Source organism: Ylistrum balloti, unplaced genomic scaffold (genome assembly GCF_031769215.1).
Source record: "Ylistrum balloti isolate Yb309-2 unplaced genomic scaffold, AGI_CSIRO_Ybal_v1 Utg370794, whole genome shotgun sequence".
NCBI classification, from domain to species: domain Eukaryota; kingdom Metazoa; phylum Mollusca; class Bivalvia; order Pectinida; family Pectinidae; genus Ylistrum; species Ylistrum balloti.
Genome location: NW_026782463.1, coordinates 506,777 through 522,631, shown reverse-complemented (window position 1 = coordinate 522,631; position 15,855 = coordinate 506,777). Strand labels below are relative to the sequence as shown.

At 32.7% G+C, this 15,855-nt stretch overlaps 2 protein-coding genes across 2 annotated transcripts; one reads left to right on the top strand and one right to left on the bottom strand.

Moving 5' to 3' along the window:
- Window positions 1-292: 292 nt before the first annotated feature.
- Window positions 293-8,638, bottom strand: LOC132558516 (casein kinase II subunit beta). The gene is made up of 7 exons (XM_060223084.1): window positions 8,559-8,638; window positions 7,444-7,537; window positions 7,105-7,207; window positions 4,692-4,807; window positions 3,455-3,530; window positions 2,778-2,967; window positions 293-2,062 (listed from the first exon to the last, which is right to left on the bottom strand). Exons 2-7 carry the CDS (start codon window positions 7,513-7,515, stop codon window positions 1,954-1,956), a joined length of 666 nt encoding a protein of 221 aa, XP_060079067.1. The 5' UTR covers window positions 7,516-7,537; window positions 8,559-8,638; the 3' UTR covers window positions 293-1,953.
- A 261-nt stretch (window positions 8,639-8,899) lies between these two features.
- On the top strand, window positions 8,900-13,170 carry LOC132558523 (DNA polymerase epsilon subunit 3-like). Its single transcript, XM_060223093.1, has 4 exons — window positions 8,900-8,985; window positions 10,226-10,300; window positions 11,031-11,235; window positions 12,479-13,170. Exons 2-4 carry the CDS (start codon window positions 10,235-10,237, stop codon window positions 12,718-12,720), a joined length of 513 nt encoding a protein of 170 aa, XP_060079076.1. The 5' UTR covers window positions 8,900-8,985; window positions 10,226-10,234; the 3' UTR covers window positions 12,721-13,170.
- The last annotated feature ends 2,685 nt before the right edge of the window (window positions 13,171-15,855 follow it).

Here is a 15,855-nt window from a genome sequence, read left to right as displayed (position 1 = left end):
AAACGATAATTTAAAAAGAATGACCTTTTTGACTTGTTTTTTGTTTCAATATCATATTCCGACGACGATATAAAACTGCATGGAATAAGCCGACAAAACTGATTAAAATACACGGTTGTCATTTTGTGAATGATTCTGATACACGAGTTGTCTACCTTGTTGTCAAGACGCTAGCGTTAACCACAAACATTTCCATTTTTCAACACATGTCAAGGGAGACAACATGAATGCTATCAACCTCTATAAAGGTGATATTCACCATTTTGAACGGTTAAAAAAAAAGACAAAGACATTTTTTTCTTATAAAATGAAACAGACTTTTATTACCTGTTTCTACAGACACTAGATTTTATATCCAGCACTTGTTATAGCACATCTACACAAAAATTATTACAACGAATCTGTCCTCCCTGGGAAACATCAGTACTTGTATGAATGATAACTCTACAACTGGCAGTGGGAAATTTGGTACCTAAGAATAGACCTGCTGCAAGCACTCTCAGGATATCATTTAATTTACCCAAAGAAAACTCCTTCATTATCGATCCCATAAAAAGTGAAATGCTGATGATATGACAGAGAAATACCCACCACTGATTTATGTTTCTCAATTTTTTTTTTTTAATTAAGTTTCTACTTTTTTTGTTTTTATCTCATTTCCATGAAAAATATGAAGTTTCTTCAGTAGTGTTGAATTTATCATTTTTGTTGGTATAAACTTGAGATGGCCATATTGTTACACTGTATAACAGTTTATTTTCAGCTGCTTTAGCTAAATAGATATCAAAAGCTTCTTAAGATACAGTAATTTACACAATCAAGATGTGAAATCCAATATATAACACAATTACTGTAATAACATTTCCATCAGAATAAATGTCACAAACTATATGATAACTATCATACATCTTACTATATGCTACTTGGTTGCCATGGTGTTCGTTCGACATACTGACCACAAGCTGAAATACAGTTTACAAATGCCTGGTATTTCTGCTACAATGAGGCTACATCAGCTTTCGAAATTATGGTTTTCAAAACTGAGAAGAGACGCTCCATACATACAGATACGGAAATTTATACATTTAAATTAGCTGTCATCCATCACTACACACCATGATTACAAATATTGTTTTAGGTTTCAATAAAATCCAATGGAAATCAATATTTACAAAAAGAAGCTATACAGAAGATATGAAATCCATCTAAATTCATATTTTTGTGATAACTATTTCAGCCACAACAATCATTTAGCCTTGGCCATGATAATCACAAAGAGGATGTATTATTTCAGACAAATATCACCAACACATTTAGAGAAGGTCTATGGACTGTTATCTGAAAGCCCTTGAGAAATACTCACTCCTTGAGTCAATTTTCAAATTTCAATAAATGTTTATCCATCATCACATCTGTCATCAGATACAGTCTAAGAAATCATTCCCGGTGCTGTACAATGATCACTTTCCTTTCGGGTTGATTATTTCGAGTATTCTTAATCCATGACTTCAAGCATGTGACATGCTTAAATGAAGATATGACGTGGATTTTTAGTATCAGTGTACTTCCCCCGAGTACCATTTATCTTAGAAACAAAGAGCCCACAAAATAATGAGAATATAGCCCAAATAAAAAATAGTATTTTACAGACTCTGAAAAAAAGAAAAGTTTCGTTTTCTTATCATATCAGGAACTGTTCACGGCGGACAACATGATAATCTTATATAAAGATGATTATACAATATCTTACTTATCTTTAAAACATTTCCATAAGTATCACTATCTCAGGACAAGGATCTACAAATACTTGTCATTTACTCATTGTAGCAAGAGTCTAAATTGTTATGCGAGTCAACATTTGTTAGCTATATAACCCCTTCCCTATAAGAAGGCATGAGGTTACTTTATAAATATTGTCCTTATTATAATGCAGGTTTCCTTTGGTTACATGAGTCAGCGTTTACTATTGTTATGTCCAAGCCCTCGCATTGGCACCTTGAAGTTGGCAGCTGCTTGGTTCTGTAGGTTGTAGGCCAAAGGATGAATCTTGAATCCGTAAAGTCTAAAAAAAAATATCAGATAATCAGAGATGAAAGTGGCTGGCACTGGAAAAGGCAGAAATCCGCCGATCGGAGGAAATTTTTCGTCTCTGTTGTAATTCAACTATAGCTTTCAAACGTTCTACCGATGTAAGAGTTATCTACCTTCGTATTATCGAGTTGACGATACTGGAAACTCAGTGCACGTAATTGCTCGATGTTCAATTTTACAGTTTATAAGGGCATATAAATCGAAGGATTTAAGAATGGAGTTGATGAAGATTGCTTAAAAATGAAATGCATCGTCAAGACATACCTAATCCCCCCACCACCCCTGAAATTTTCTCACCGGATTTGCATCGATCTCAAAAATGACCAAATTTGTCATGAAAAAGGAGGAAATCCGCCGATTGGCGGAAATTTTTCATCTCTGGATGATAATATATCAATAAATACTAAAACCAGACATGTTGAACATGACATTCACTAATTTTACACTTCTCTTTTTCTTGAACACTAATATTTGCAAGCTCTACACTAAAACTCTCTTTGTTTCTTTAAAACAATATTGACAGTAAAAACTTATGTATAAAGGTGAAAAAGAAGGGTTTCTACAAAAATCAAATGTGTTTAAGATAATTTGATTACAGTTTTTCTTGGCCAACATACAAATGTAAGTATGTATTCCACACAAAATAAACATGATTGACCAGTGTGTTTAGAGGCTACTTCACCTACCTTGGGACAAACTGGTTGGCAGGCCGTTTTGGTCTGTACTCTGGGTGAACCATGAATAGCATGTGAGGGAAACCTGTGCCAAAATAGGATCCGTCTGTATGATGATGTCGGGAGGACTTGGGTGTGTATACATCCTGACACTTTGGACAGTAGAGCTTAACCATTGCCTCTCCAGGTACATCGGAAAGTCCTGTACAGATATAGAAATCGCACAGGTCAAACTTTTGTTGACTTAATATGTGAAAATATATATACAATAACTTCTATAACAAAGCAATTAATCCATAATTGATACAACATCTAATGGTTGATACTGATAGTTCAGTAAAAGTTTCGATATAATTTGAACATTATTTGATTTAAAAATTCGATTAATGAATTGATCATTCCTAGAAAATTTCATCAAAGTTTGACAGAGAAAAATTTACAGACTAGAGGCTCCAGTGAGCTTACAAGGCGCATGGCATGGATATACTTATGTTGCTCTTTTTCCACCAAATAAATATTGATTGGTTACTCATATCAATAAGTCAAATAAAAGTAAATTTTGAGTGATTTCCAATCAAAAATCTTGTTCAGAAAATTCATATTTAACTGTCAAACTGAAAGAAACTGACAATCAATGCCCTTCATAGACAAAACATCTTACAAAATTTACATTAACATTCTTTCCTTACCTATAGGTAACATTGCTTGATTTTCACAGTAAACTCGAGGACAATATCCAAAATCGCCTTGTTGCCATTTTTCAATCTGTTAAAATCAGAGTATTAGATGAGACACAGTCAAACATTTTCTAGTAGTTTAGCATCTTTCCTTAAAATACTTAAAACTTTCTACACACATATTTGCCTATATCAAAATATATAATGTTAAGAAAATATGACAAAAAATCATTTATCATTCAGTTCTTTTCAACTAGTTGATTAATAATATTTTTTAACAAAAAACGTAATTTTCAGTTAGAACTGAATAAAGATGTGAAGTTACATCGGTCAAATAAAATCACCTAGACTAACAGAAAACCCAACATAGTTTTTGAATATTAACCTGATGGTCAAATTAACCAGATTTATTACAATGAAACAAGTTAGTACAATATCTTAAAAAGAAAATTCTTAACAAAACATAAAACTGAACATCTGATGGTAAAATTATGTGAATACACATACTCCTTACTTCTTACATGATGTTTAACTGAGATGCAGAAACATCAAGGGGAAGTAGATATTTTGAGTAATTTGTCACAAAGCTCAACCTTTCATGACCCACATGCTCATGACTATTAAACTCTAAGGAATCAACATTTCTTCCTTTACATGTTCTGCGTATTCAATTGTGAAAGGTGAAAGTATGAAACAAGATTAACCAATTCATATTTTGATCAATTTAAAAAAGTAGAAACATGTAAATATATGCAGATTTTTTTATATAGTAAAATACAATCCTAGTATGTTAATACTTTAAGAACATCCAGTATAAACTAGATTTCTGGTTTCCATTAAATTTAATGCAAAGTACCTTCATAACTTCAAAAGTGAATTAAACAATCTAACAAATGAATGCACAATTTTTGTAGTTATGATCATTGCGAAGAATATCTGGCTGAATAACATTTCAACTTTGAAACGTAACTTAAAGAAACGTCATTCATAGTGAAACGGTTCAGCAGTTAAAATTATCTTGATTAGGGGATAGGGCGCTGTAGATCGTAAATTTAAAGCCCAAACATGGCACTTGTCAAAAACGGCCTTCCTTTGTTATTTGTGACAAAATACAAAATAGTTTATATAATTATATAACATCACCATAAGCATTACTTACTATTTTATAAAGTGGGATAAGTTTGACAGTCCAGGGTCTAAGTTAGTATATATGTGACCTCTGTGCACTCTACAACAGACAGGACCTTACCATCTGTGCTATGCCCCTATTGGTCATGATGTATCGGGCGTGTATCAGACCATACAACATCTCAGCAGCCTGCTCTATGAGATCACTTTGATTGGGGTTGTCTTCAAGTTCATCATCTAATCAACAACAACATGACTCAGTAAACCCAGCACACTTATACATAACAACTGCTACATCAACATTTTTAGTTTGGTGTGACTTTTAAATTCTTGGTGTCAGTAAAACTAGTTTCTTAATGAAAGCTATGATTTCTGGGAATCTTCTTTTTTCTGACTTGAGGTATTCGGTTTTCTGAATACTGAGGATATCCTTTAGTTGTATGCTGGATTTATGAAAGGGCACAAGTCATGAAATAAAAATTAACAAACATGCAAACAGTGTTAGTATTTAACTGACTGGGCTCACCTTGTACATCTATATGGTATAATTATCTATGTTCTCAATTAACAATTTTTATAGGATATTGATATCAATATATTCATCATTAAGTCTTGAACAAATGAACAAGCAAGTAAAATAAAGGAACTAAAACTACTGTGCTTTCATAAAATATTTCAAATATACATAATTGTACATGTCAAAGCTAGCTCAGTCACTGTAAGGGATATTCCAAAATTCAGATAAGTGAAGAGGTGGCAGCTAGAAAAACATTGTTTAAACAACAATTACTTAAGAAACCCATTATAAAATATCTCCAGCTACCTTCCCCCTTGTATTCACACATATGGAATAGCCCCTACCAACATAACAAAATAGCCTTTGTACTATAGAGGTCAACTTTTCAAACAGTTCTTTTCTTATATATAGCTATACCATGATGGTCATGCCTTGGCTTGTCATGAGAAACCTGGCATGGATTAATCCATACAACATGCCTGAGGCTTGCTCAACCAAACAATTTGGGGGTGTATCTTCTCCTCCTCCTCCCTCCTCCTCATCCTCATCTAATCAGACAGGATTACATGGTAACGTATTTATTTATTGTGTCAATGGAATCATAAATTAATCTTACGACTACCAAAATATAAAGAATGGAAAAATATCCATCATAAAGAATAGACACTACATATACTTACAGTAATTTCTCCAGTTATTTTTAACAAACAACATATCTGACCCAATGGAAGTAGGTCAATGTGATTTTAACAGATTTAAAAACCCTTAATCTAGAAAGCAACTCCCGACAAATCACATCTTCTATTAGTTGAGGAGAAGTTCCTCTAAGTATTTCAAATATTTTATCCCTGTATCTTTGTCAGTAGGTCAAGGTCATTGATTTGAACCATTCTAATATTCTTTCAACCCAGCATGCTACTGGTCCAATACTGTGACTATTGGTCACTTGGTAATTGAGAAGTTGCCTGTTTTAAAAAAAAAGGGTGATGCTGGACGGACAGCAGACATAAGAGTCACACTTAACTAACATCAGACTGAAGAAATTTAGAAAGCCATCCTAATGATATTTTTTTTTTCAGTGGGATAGCTGAAACAGAAATATTTACCTAATTTTTTTTATCTATCACAAATTACAGCCACTCAGCTCACTGATAATGAGACATACAATACCTTGTTCATGTTAAGTCATGAAAATGGATTTTTTTTTCATTTTCCAATTAATAGCAAAAAGATGAAAATCATATTCATTTGATCTGATCAATCAATTTTAACAATATTTCTTCATACTGATTCACGGATAACATTGTATTACCATACTGATTCTCAAAGAACTGATATAATTAAATTGTACTGATATGATGTGTTGAATCACATGCACTATATCACTTAAGCAGTGATAGAGTATAAAGCAATGTCACTGTTCATATTATAACATCACAATCTGATTGCCACAGTCAATAAATACTCCAAGTCATATTACAATAGTGAAACGTTGTGAAAATATTACAAGGGTGAATTCACTATATAACAGGCGGTTATGTAATGAATATAACAAGTATATAAAGTAAAGACTAGGAATTTGAGGAAGTATTTTGATAAAAATGCCTGCATCTGAACCTTTCAAAGTATTGCCCTCAGTTGTGATAATTGAGACAATTTAGAATTAAATTGGGAAGAAATGTGATACAATATAATTGAAGTATAGTCCCTACTCTTAAAAGTGTAAAACATTTGTGAGTTTGGGGGTGATTTTCTCGTTTTCAACCAGATTTATGAGTGTTTTGATGTTGTTATGATATCTAACATTTCACTGTGAATAACATTCAGTGATAATTGTTAAAATCCCCCACGTTTGACCCATAATAAATTCCCCATGTTTGACTCATTATAATCCATCACATTTGACTCATACTAATATCAATTGATAATACAGACACTGTAATAACTGGAAATATAGATCTATAAGTTAATGCAGGACGAGGACTTGACATTATGTGTACCCGATTTACATGATTACCTGGTTCTAGGTCTAAAATCATGTCCAAGGCTTGTCTGTAATGGGGCACCTGCTCATTCAATCCAGTCAAGTTGAATTTGTCTTGTATGTAGTCTTCATCAACCTGGAATTAAACAATAGTATCAAAGGTGGGTGTTCATAAAAAAAAAATTTAAAAACGTAAATAATTCAATTTTGATAGAAAAAAAAAATATATTGATCCTTAAATGTGTGAGGTAATTTTTGCACATCATTTGGCATAAAAATACACCAATTTTTCTCAATGGTGTCTTAGAAAGCTGAAATTGTACAAACAAAGTACCTTGGTATTTTATATGATAAAATACAAAAATAAATTACTTCACAAAAAAATTCATTTCCTCGCAGCCCACAGAACCAGGAAATCCAGGAGACCTCTTCAGAACTACTCATTTTCAAATCAAGTCACAATGGTCTGGAAATACAGAAGAAAGGAACATGCATGTTACAATATACAATGATCTTCATGACAATGAGAAATAATTTATGCCAAGAATTTCTTTTACTCTTTTACATTTCATTAATGAATTCAAAGGCACAATTTATATTGCAAAGTGTACCCAATACATGTATACCCAAATGGCCATGGATTGAATTGATGCTTTGTAGTTAGCAGATATTATGAATAGTAGAAATTAAATTAAATATGTACGTGTTTAATTATCGTACATATATCATGTTTGTAGATGATATTCAGAATTCTCCCTCTTTTGTTCATAGAATTCACATAATGAAGCATATTTGCTTTTGTTGGTGCATATGGATCAATGAAAACATATAGTTACACAGTTGCACTGGCCACCAACAATTTCTTCAAGAACTAAGTAAAAGATATCAAACTATTTTGGATCATTTAAAGAAAGTATAAGTGACTATCTATATCCTGCTAAAATCATGGACAGGTGTAGTCCGAGCCATTCGAAATATTACAAATATAAGTAACACTTATGTGTACAGAAATTTGTGTGTATCTCTACAATCTACCGGATCTAACTTGTTATAGAACTTTGGACAGAAATTCAAACGACAGTAAAATGTAGCATTGTGCTTCGGTCTCTGTGTAAGCAAAGTCTGCTTTTAACACATAGCCGAATGTTTAATTTACATTTTCTGATACTTAATTAGCTAACCGGTACCCATATTAAACAATTTATGGAATAAGAATAACCATTATTGACAACTGTTGACCTGTAATGATTTACGTTTAAATAGCCAACAGTATTTCCTTAATTCACAACCGTACAAAACATGACATGAAAATGTATACCCGTCACAAGCGATTGACATGTATGTTATAAAGAAAATCTAGCAGACCACCGATTGTAACCGGATGGATAAGCCTATATCGAGACGTTACAGAATAGCGTTGACCAAACCCAGAAATGTGAAAGGTTCAGTACCATACTTTACCACAAGAGAACGTTGGTTTTGTTTACCTTAAAGTATTTGTATAAGTATCTCACACTCGCACACTCGCAGCAGTGAGAGAACTGTGTCTGTTTTTCACATCCGGTTGCTCAGTACTCTCGCACCTGCGTAGAAGATGTATAGTGATTTCCGGATGGAAATTCTGTTTTTCTTTTAATTTCATGTACTTTTACATTTTTTTCGTGTGTTGAATATATATAAATGATACTGATTCATTCTACAATAATATTTGCCAAGAACGCACCAGCAATCGATGACTTCAGCAACGTATAGACTAAATAATATGTTTATTTTTTCACCGAACTCCGTTTTATATTTATCTAATTATTTCCACTTCCGGGAACAAAGATGGCGGGAAATAAACAAAAAGAGTAATGCTTGCATATACCTCGTGATTAAAGAGTCGGAAAAGAACAGTTCTAGACGTTGTTACAGGTGAATTTTGATACAAAGTAGGAATACATTGTCGATTCTGGTATTCGATGGCAAACGTTATGAAATAGGGACCAAATTTCCCTTTGAGAGTCTTGATGGTGTGCTACTGCTAGTGATTAATGTCATACACTGCATCTGTTGACTATAAACAATGTAATTAGTATTACGGCATGGGAGTCGAAATTTGCACAAACTGAATTATATGTCTGTAATGTATGAGAGTTGTAGGGAACCTGCTTACACCGTACCATCAGTAAGGAAATTAAAGGAGAAAGTGAGATGAAACTGGTGTTGAACACACTTTTCAACACCACTGTCACTGACATGACTTGTACGTTAGCAATCGCTGCTACCGACCACCCAATATTGCTGGTGACCTGGGGGTGTATTTGTTTCAATACATACCTGGTACTTAAAAAAGATGTTTTGGTACTTTTTAAAAGGCATCTCAAAACATACATTTATTTCAGTTGTTTTAGTTACTTCTATAGTCGTCACAGTACTTTTGTTTTAACGTTTTGTGATATTTGTTCAATATATATTTCTTAACAAGACAATAATTTTGTTTCAATTATTGGTCAATCAATGTATTGTAAGCAGTATGTGTACTTTGCAATATATTTATTCCAAATCACATCATATCAGAGACGTATATGTGATATATACGTCTCTGATCATATTGAATAGCAACTAAATATTGAAGATGTTTTACACAAACTTTTTTTTTCTGATATGAAAAAAGGACACGAATGATACAAAAACAACAATACGACAAATCTTTACATCATGAGAGTATAAAAAAACTTATACAATATTTATATACCAAACCAAAATTAACATGTTTGATGTTACACTTGGAGTTACTTCCCTTTGAAGCAATTTTAGATGCACAGTAGGAAAAAGTGGTAACACTTGATATTATTTGGTACTAATGTATGTTCTTCATAAGAACCTAAAAGTATATGTTATGAAACTAAGTAGCTAAAAATACTTATATATTATGAATGTCTTCAAATATATTCCACTAGGAATGGAACTTGACTGAGGCCTCTGGCTTATATGAATATACATAACTGAGTGATCAAACTGAAGAGAATTTCTGTCTTGGTGAGCCATACATTGCAGCTAGTGTTGACCAGGATTTCATTATACATGTCATGCAAGCCTGATATAGATATTTATTTTAAAATATTTCTCAGATGATGTTTTTTCAATAAAATATTTATTTTTTTTAACACAGAAAGAAACCATGGCTGAGAGACCTGAAGATCTTAACCTCCCTAATGCTGTTGTAACCAGAATCATCAAAGATGCTGTAAGTTACCTCAAATATATTGCAAATACAAAAATTTCTACTGTTCTAATTAATGTACCAGGTAATTATATAATAGATAAAATAAACTTACAGTCATGGCCAATATACTTGTAATGTTAATTTTCTGTGTGCTTGATAATGATAATATTGAACTGAAATCTGTTTTGTAGTTGTATTATTTGTGCCAGACAGCTATTAATCAACTTTGATGGTACGAGTACAAATCTTAAAATGTCAATAACAACTTAAAAAAAACTCCACATTTCTCATTGATTTGCTGGCAGGGTTGTTGCAGTTCTTCCAATAGATTATCTAATACTAGAAATAAATCTACCACACATATATATGTATATTAGCATATTTAAAAAAAATTCAGAGCAGTAAATGTTTTAGAGCTTAAAAGGGATAAAATGACTATTGAGGTATGTTATGTTTAAATAATGGTAGATTAAATAATGTTACAAATACAACAATTATACAAGGTAAATGTATGCTTTCCATTTACAGAAGATGTTTATAAAACCAGTTAAATTATTACTTTGAAATATGAGCTGAAAAGTTTCTATTTGTGATGTCATTGTTTCCTTATTGTGATCATAGCTTCAGTGGAAGAAGACACATTGAACAATGTTCTTGATGACAAAAATCACTCCTGGAGACAGAATTTATTCAGAAGATGTGTGTTATAAGAAGTCTTGGTGGACTAAGTCGATTGTTTCCTAAATTTTAGATTCCAGATGGTGTTAATGTATCGAAGGAAGCCAGATTGGCCATCTCTAAAGCTGCCAGTGTGTTTGTGCTGTACGCCACTTCATGTTCCAACAACTTTGCCTTGAAGGGAAAGAGGAAAACTATCACTGCCCAAGATGTGATGTCTGCCATGGACGACATGGAGTTTGAACATTTTGTGGAACCTCTGCAACACTGCCTGGAGTGTAAGTCCAGTACAAGTGTTCTTATTCTTTTACACGAGATAACAAGATCTTGCACACTACCCTGTGCTGGATTTTTCTACTTCATCAGATTGGTGATAACTTTATGTCACATGTAGGACAAAGTCCTATAATACAGTGGATCCTTTATGATAATGGATATTATGACATCCCACTTATTATGATATTTTTTCCATGTATTGTTATTATTCCTTTTATAAAATCGAGTGAAGAAAGATGTTTATTGTGATAAAGTCCAATGTGATAAATAGATTATTGTAATATATTTCTGTCCATAATTGATTTTCGTAAAATAAAACCATAAGTCTGTATTTGATGCCTGGGCTATTCCTTGTGTCACTAATTAACCCCTAATTATCGCCCAGCGGTAGACTGGCCTATCTCCCACAGGCAAGTTTTGATAAATAAGGGAGCTCAATTCACCTACATATACCGGATGTAGTCAACACTGATAATAAAATCAACATAACTGAAAGGCTTGCATATTGTATTTTGACAATGAAAATTTGTTTTTGCTATTTGCTAGAAAGTATTGGATGGATCTTATCAGATTTCATATGTAGGTTCCCCGTGGTCCTTAGATGTGCCATTTTGATTTTTGGATTGATCAAAAAAATTAAAAGGGTAGTTGACAGGTGGCGATCAGATTTCGACTTTAAAAGTTTGTTGTTTTTATTTCTCTGAAGGTTTTATTAAGTTCTGGATAGATCTGTCTCAGATTTCATATACAGGTTCCCATTGATCCTAATTTTGCCCTTTTGATTTTAGGATTGATCAGAAAAACAAAATGGCTGATAATTGGCCATCTTGGGTTTTGACTAGGAAAGATTGTTATTGCTATTTCTTGAAAAGTGTAGGATTGATTTTTCTCAGATTTCAAATGAAGATTATCATTGGTCCATATTTATGTCCTGTAGATTTTAGATCAAAGAAACAAAATGGCAGACAAATCTTAGGATTATTATCATTATTATCACACAGGATTGATAATTTTATTACTAGTTATCCAATTTTTGTTCTTATTTATTAAATTGTTGACAAATAAGAATTTAATCAGAATGGTTGTTTACACAGTAAAACAGCTATTTATTTTGGGCCTTGATTGAGTAGCATCTGAACATCAAAATTTGTCACACTTCGATGCAGCACCTAGTGTATATATATCAAAACTTTTCAGCTTCTAATCAGCCCATATTGAAAGTTACAACAAATGTTAATTCTTCAGCCTACAGATTAGGTCAGAAAAATAAGAAGGAAGCAGCATCCGAGAGAAAGAAGAAAACCCAGGTAGAAGTAGCAGTGGCAGAAGAGTATGGAGAGGAAAATGGAGGTGAAGAGGATGGCGATGAGGATGATAGTGGAGAGGATGTGCAACAGAACCAGAACAACAGTTCTACAAGTAAGGACAATGATGCTGAGGCACAAGAAGATAGTGATGTAGTAGAAATTTCAGACGAGGATGGTTGAGAATTACTGTGAAGTTTGGTGTGAAAGCAGAAAACTTTTACATGGAATTACATGAAACAAGCTAACTTGACTCATGGAAGTTGCTTGTGATAGGACAAAAGCATGGTGTATTTAAAATGATTTGAAGACAACAGATTTACCCCTTGGTAATGTCATGATTTCCTTTTCAATATTGCTTGGAGGAGCTCTTGCTCTTTTCATCTGATTCAGCCAAGCAAGCTCCAATACCTATTTGCAAATTTATTATGAAACTTTGAAGTCATCATTTCATCAACCTTCAAGAAAGGACACTTTCTTTGATGAGGATAGTCAATTAAATCCTGGTTTTACAAACATTAAACTGACATTGACATCATGTTATACTGACAACAGTCAGTGAGGAATTTTGTTAAGATGTTATCACATTGTAAATATAAGAAAGTACTTTAATAAATCAAGTGATTATTAAATCTCACTTAGTTTGTGTATTTTTATCTGTAGTTGAAGATATTGACTAAAACTCCTTTACTTTTGACATTTTAAAGTTACAGAATAGTTTTGAGTGAAAATAAGTGTGTAACTTCCTTAAGATAATTTCTAGAAAAGATTTTACATATCTCTATCATATCACCACACGATCTTCTGTATGTTGATGTTGGTAATCCCAATTCTCCCAAACATTCCTTATACAAATAAACAAAAGTTAAAAAGTCCTGGTACTTGTTTTGTCGTCGCTGACATAAAACATTTTCAACAGCTGTTACCTTTTTTTATAAATGATGTAATAATAAAGACCAAAATGACTTTAAGTGGAGTGGAAATGTCTGGGTTTATATCTATTTCATTGATGATTCATGAGAGTCACCACAAACTGTACACCTGAGCTTAAATCCTTAGATTTGTATCGTAAAGCACCTATCAAACGGAAACCTATTTAAGGTCCTACGTATCATAAGTTACATTGGTAATTCCCCAGCTCTCAAGTAGTCTACTGTTAGGTAGTGTGATTGTCTCACACAGTTTTAAAAGTGTTCTGAAGTTTTATAAAGTCAATTTAATATGGGACAAAGCCATATTTATATCTTCAGTAATAAAATGTGTAAAGCTACAAACAAAACCAAAAACACAAATATACACACAACTATTTGTTTTATTATGATTCAACCAAAGAAGTAAAACAACACAGTTTTATATCCTTACAGTCGTCTTTGCTTTTTGTTGCTTTTCAACTTTTAGATAAAATTCCAAAATGATGATATTTTTTTAATTATCAACATTCCTCAATACAGAAATTAGGTACTATACTCTTGGTTCACAAAATGCCAATCTCAATCTACTTTATTCCATGACTAGAAGTTCTCAATGCCAAAAGGATTATGTCATATAGATCTACAATGTAGTTACATAGGACTCACAATTAGTACCTTGGTGTATTGGTATCAAAATATGATCCAAATCAATATTAAAAGTTCACCCTGTAGGAGATAAATTTACATGTTATCACATCCAACAAGTGAGAAAATTACAATTGCAAATTACTAAGACACAGCGCAACAGAAATGGAGATATTGTTCTATCATATTCGAAATAAAAGAATTTGTATGATGGATTCAGTCCATCAGACTTTTCAAATGTTTTAAAAAAAATCACCACTACAACAAAATCAAATTAAAACCACAATTATTGTGAAACTTGACACAGACAAAAGGAAAAGTTTAAAACTAATTATTACAATTGTTAACTTTTCAAAAGAAAACTGAATTGTTTCTATTACAATGATAATTAAAAAACCAAGAAGGAATGTAACTGTTGTTGCTATGATACATACATGCAGTGCACATTTCCTCTTGCAGGAGTCATATTGTAGGTTATCAGCTTCTTATCAATGGTTCAGAACAGATATAAACATAGACAACTATTCATTTGTCTACTACTCTCCTCATTCTACATATACCCATACTTGATAATAGATATAGCTACCAAGAGGCCCATAAGCCTTAATGCTCATCTGACTATAAAGACCTATGTAACATAAAAATAGTACCGTATTTCACCGCAAATAAGCCCCCTCCCGCAAATAAGCCCCCCACCACTTTTTCCAATTTGTCAGGAATAGGGTGTTATTCCAAGATGGCGGACACACGTTCATCTCGTGAACAGGGGGATTGCCCGCAAATAAGCCCCCTCCCCTCTTTTGACAAGTCTTTTTGAACTGGGTGGGGGGTGGGGGGGCTTATTTGCGGTAAAATACGGTAAGTATAGGAATAGTTATGAAGTGATTAAATCAGTGCAGTAATTGTAAACAAGAGGTCTAATGGACTTGAATGAGTAACCTGCTTTTCAGCTTACACAGAAGACTTTGTCAATTCATGGTCCATTGTTGCAAACTTGAAATCCTGTTCCTCATGTTTGCTACTCCATGAATACTATGAACCAGACCCTAATGCTTATGGTGGGTTAGATGATATAAAAACGAGCAAAAATCAATAAACCTTGCAAAAGTGGATAAATCTCTATCAAAATATATACATGTTTGGAGAAATGACATGTCCTATATGTCACGTCTGCTGTGATATATCACACAAGTATTGTGTTGTTCAAGTGACTACTATTACTTATCGCAGAGTGCATTACGTAAAAATGCTTGGTAACAATTGGCAATTCTGTGATCAAAATCTACTTTTAAAATTCACATACCAGTACACGTGCTGTGAAAGAGACATAATTAAGAACAGGATAAAATCTTCATATCATGAAATGAATGTGACATCAGTAAATATAGCAAATGTATGACATAAATTATGGTCAAGATGTAGCATGACATCATTCAATATGGTAAGGCATGACATCATTAAATACATGTATGGCCAAGACATGACATAATTCAATACAATCAAGGGGTGACATTCAATAAAATAAGACATGACATCATTCAATATAATAAGACATGACATCATTCAACATAATAAAGACATGACATCATTCAATACAATCAAGGCACGACATCGTTCAACATAATAAAGACATGACATTAAATATAGTTAAGGCATGGTATTATTGAATATGGTCTAAACGTGACATTAGATACTTGAGGCATAACATTTAATATAGCCTAGGCGTGTGATGTAAAATCACATTTTAAAGGTTCAAATAAAA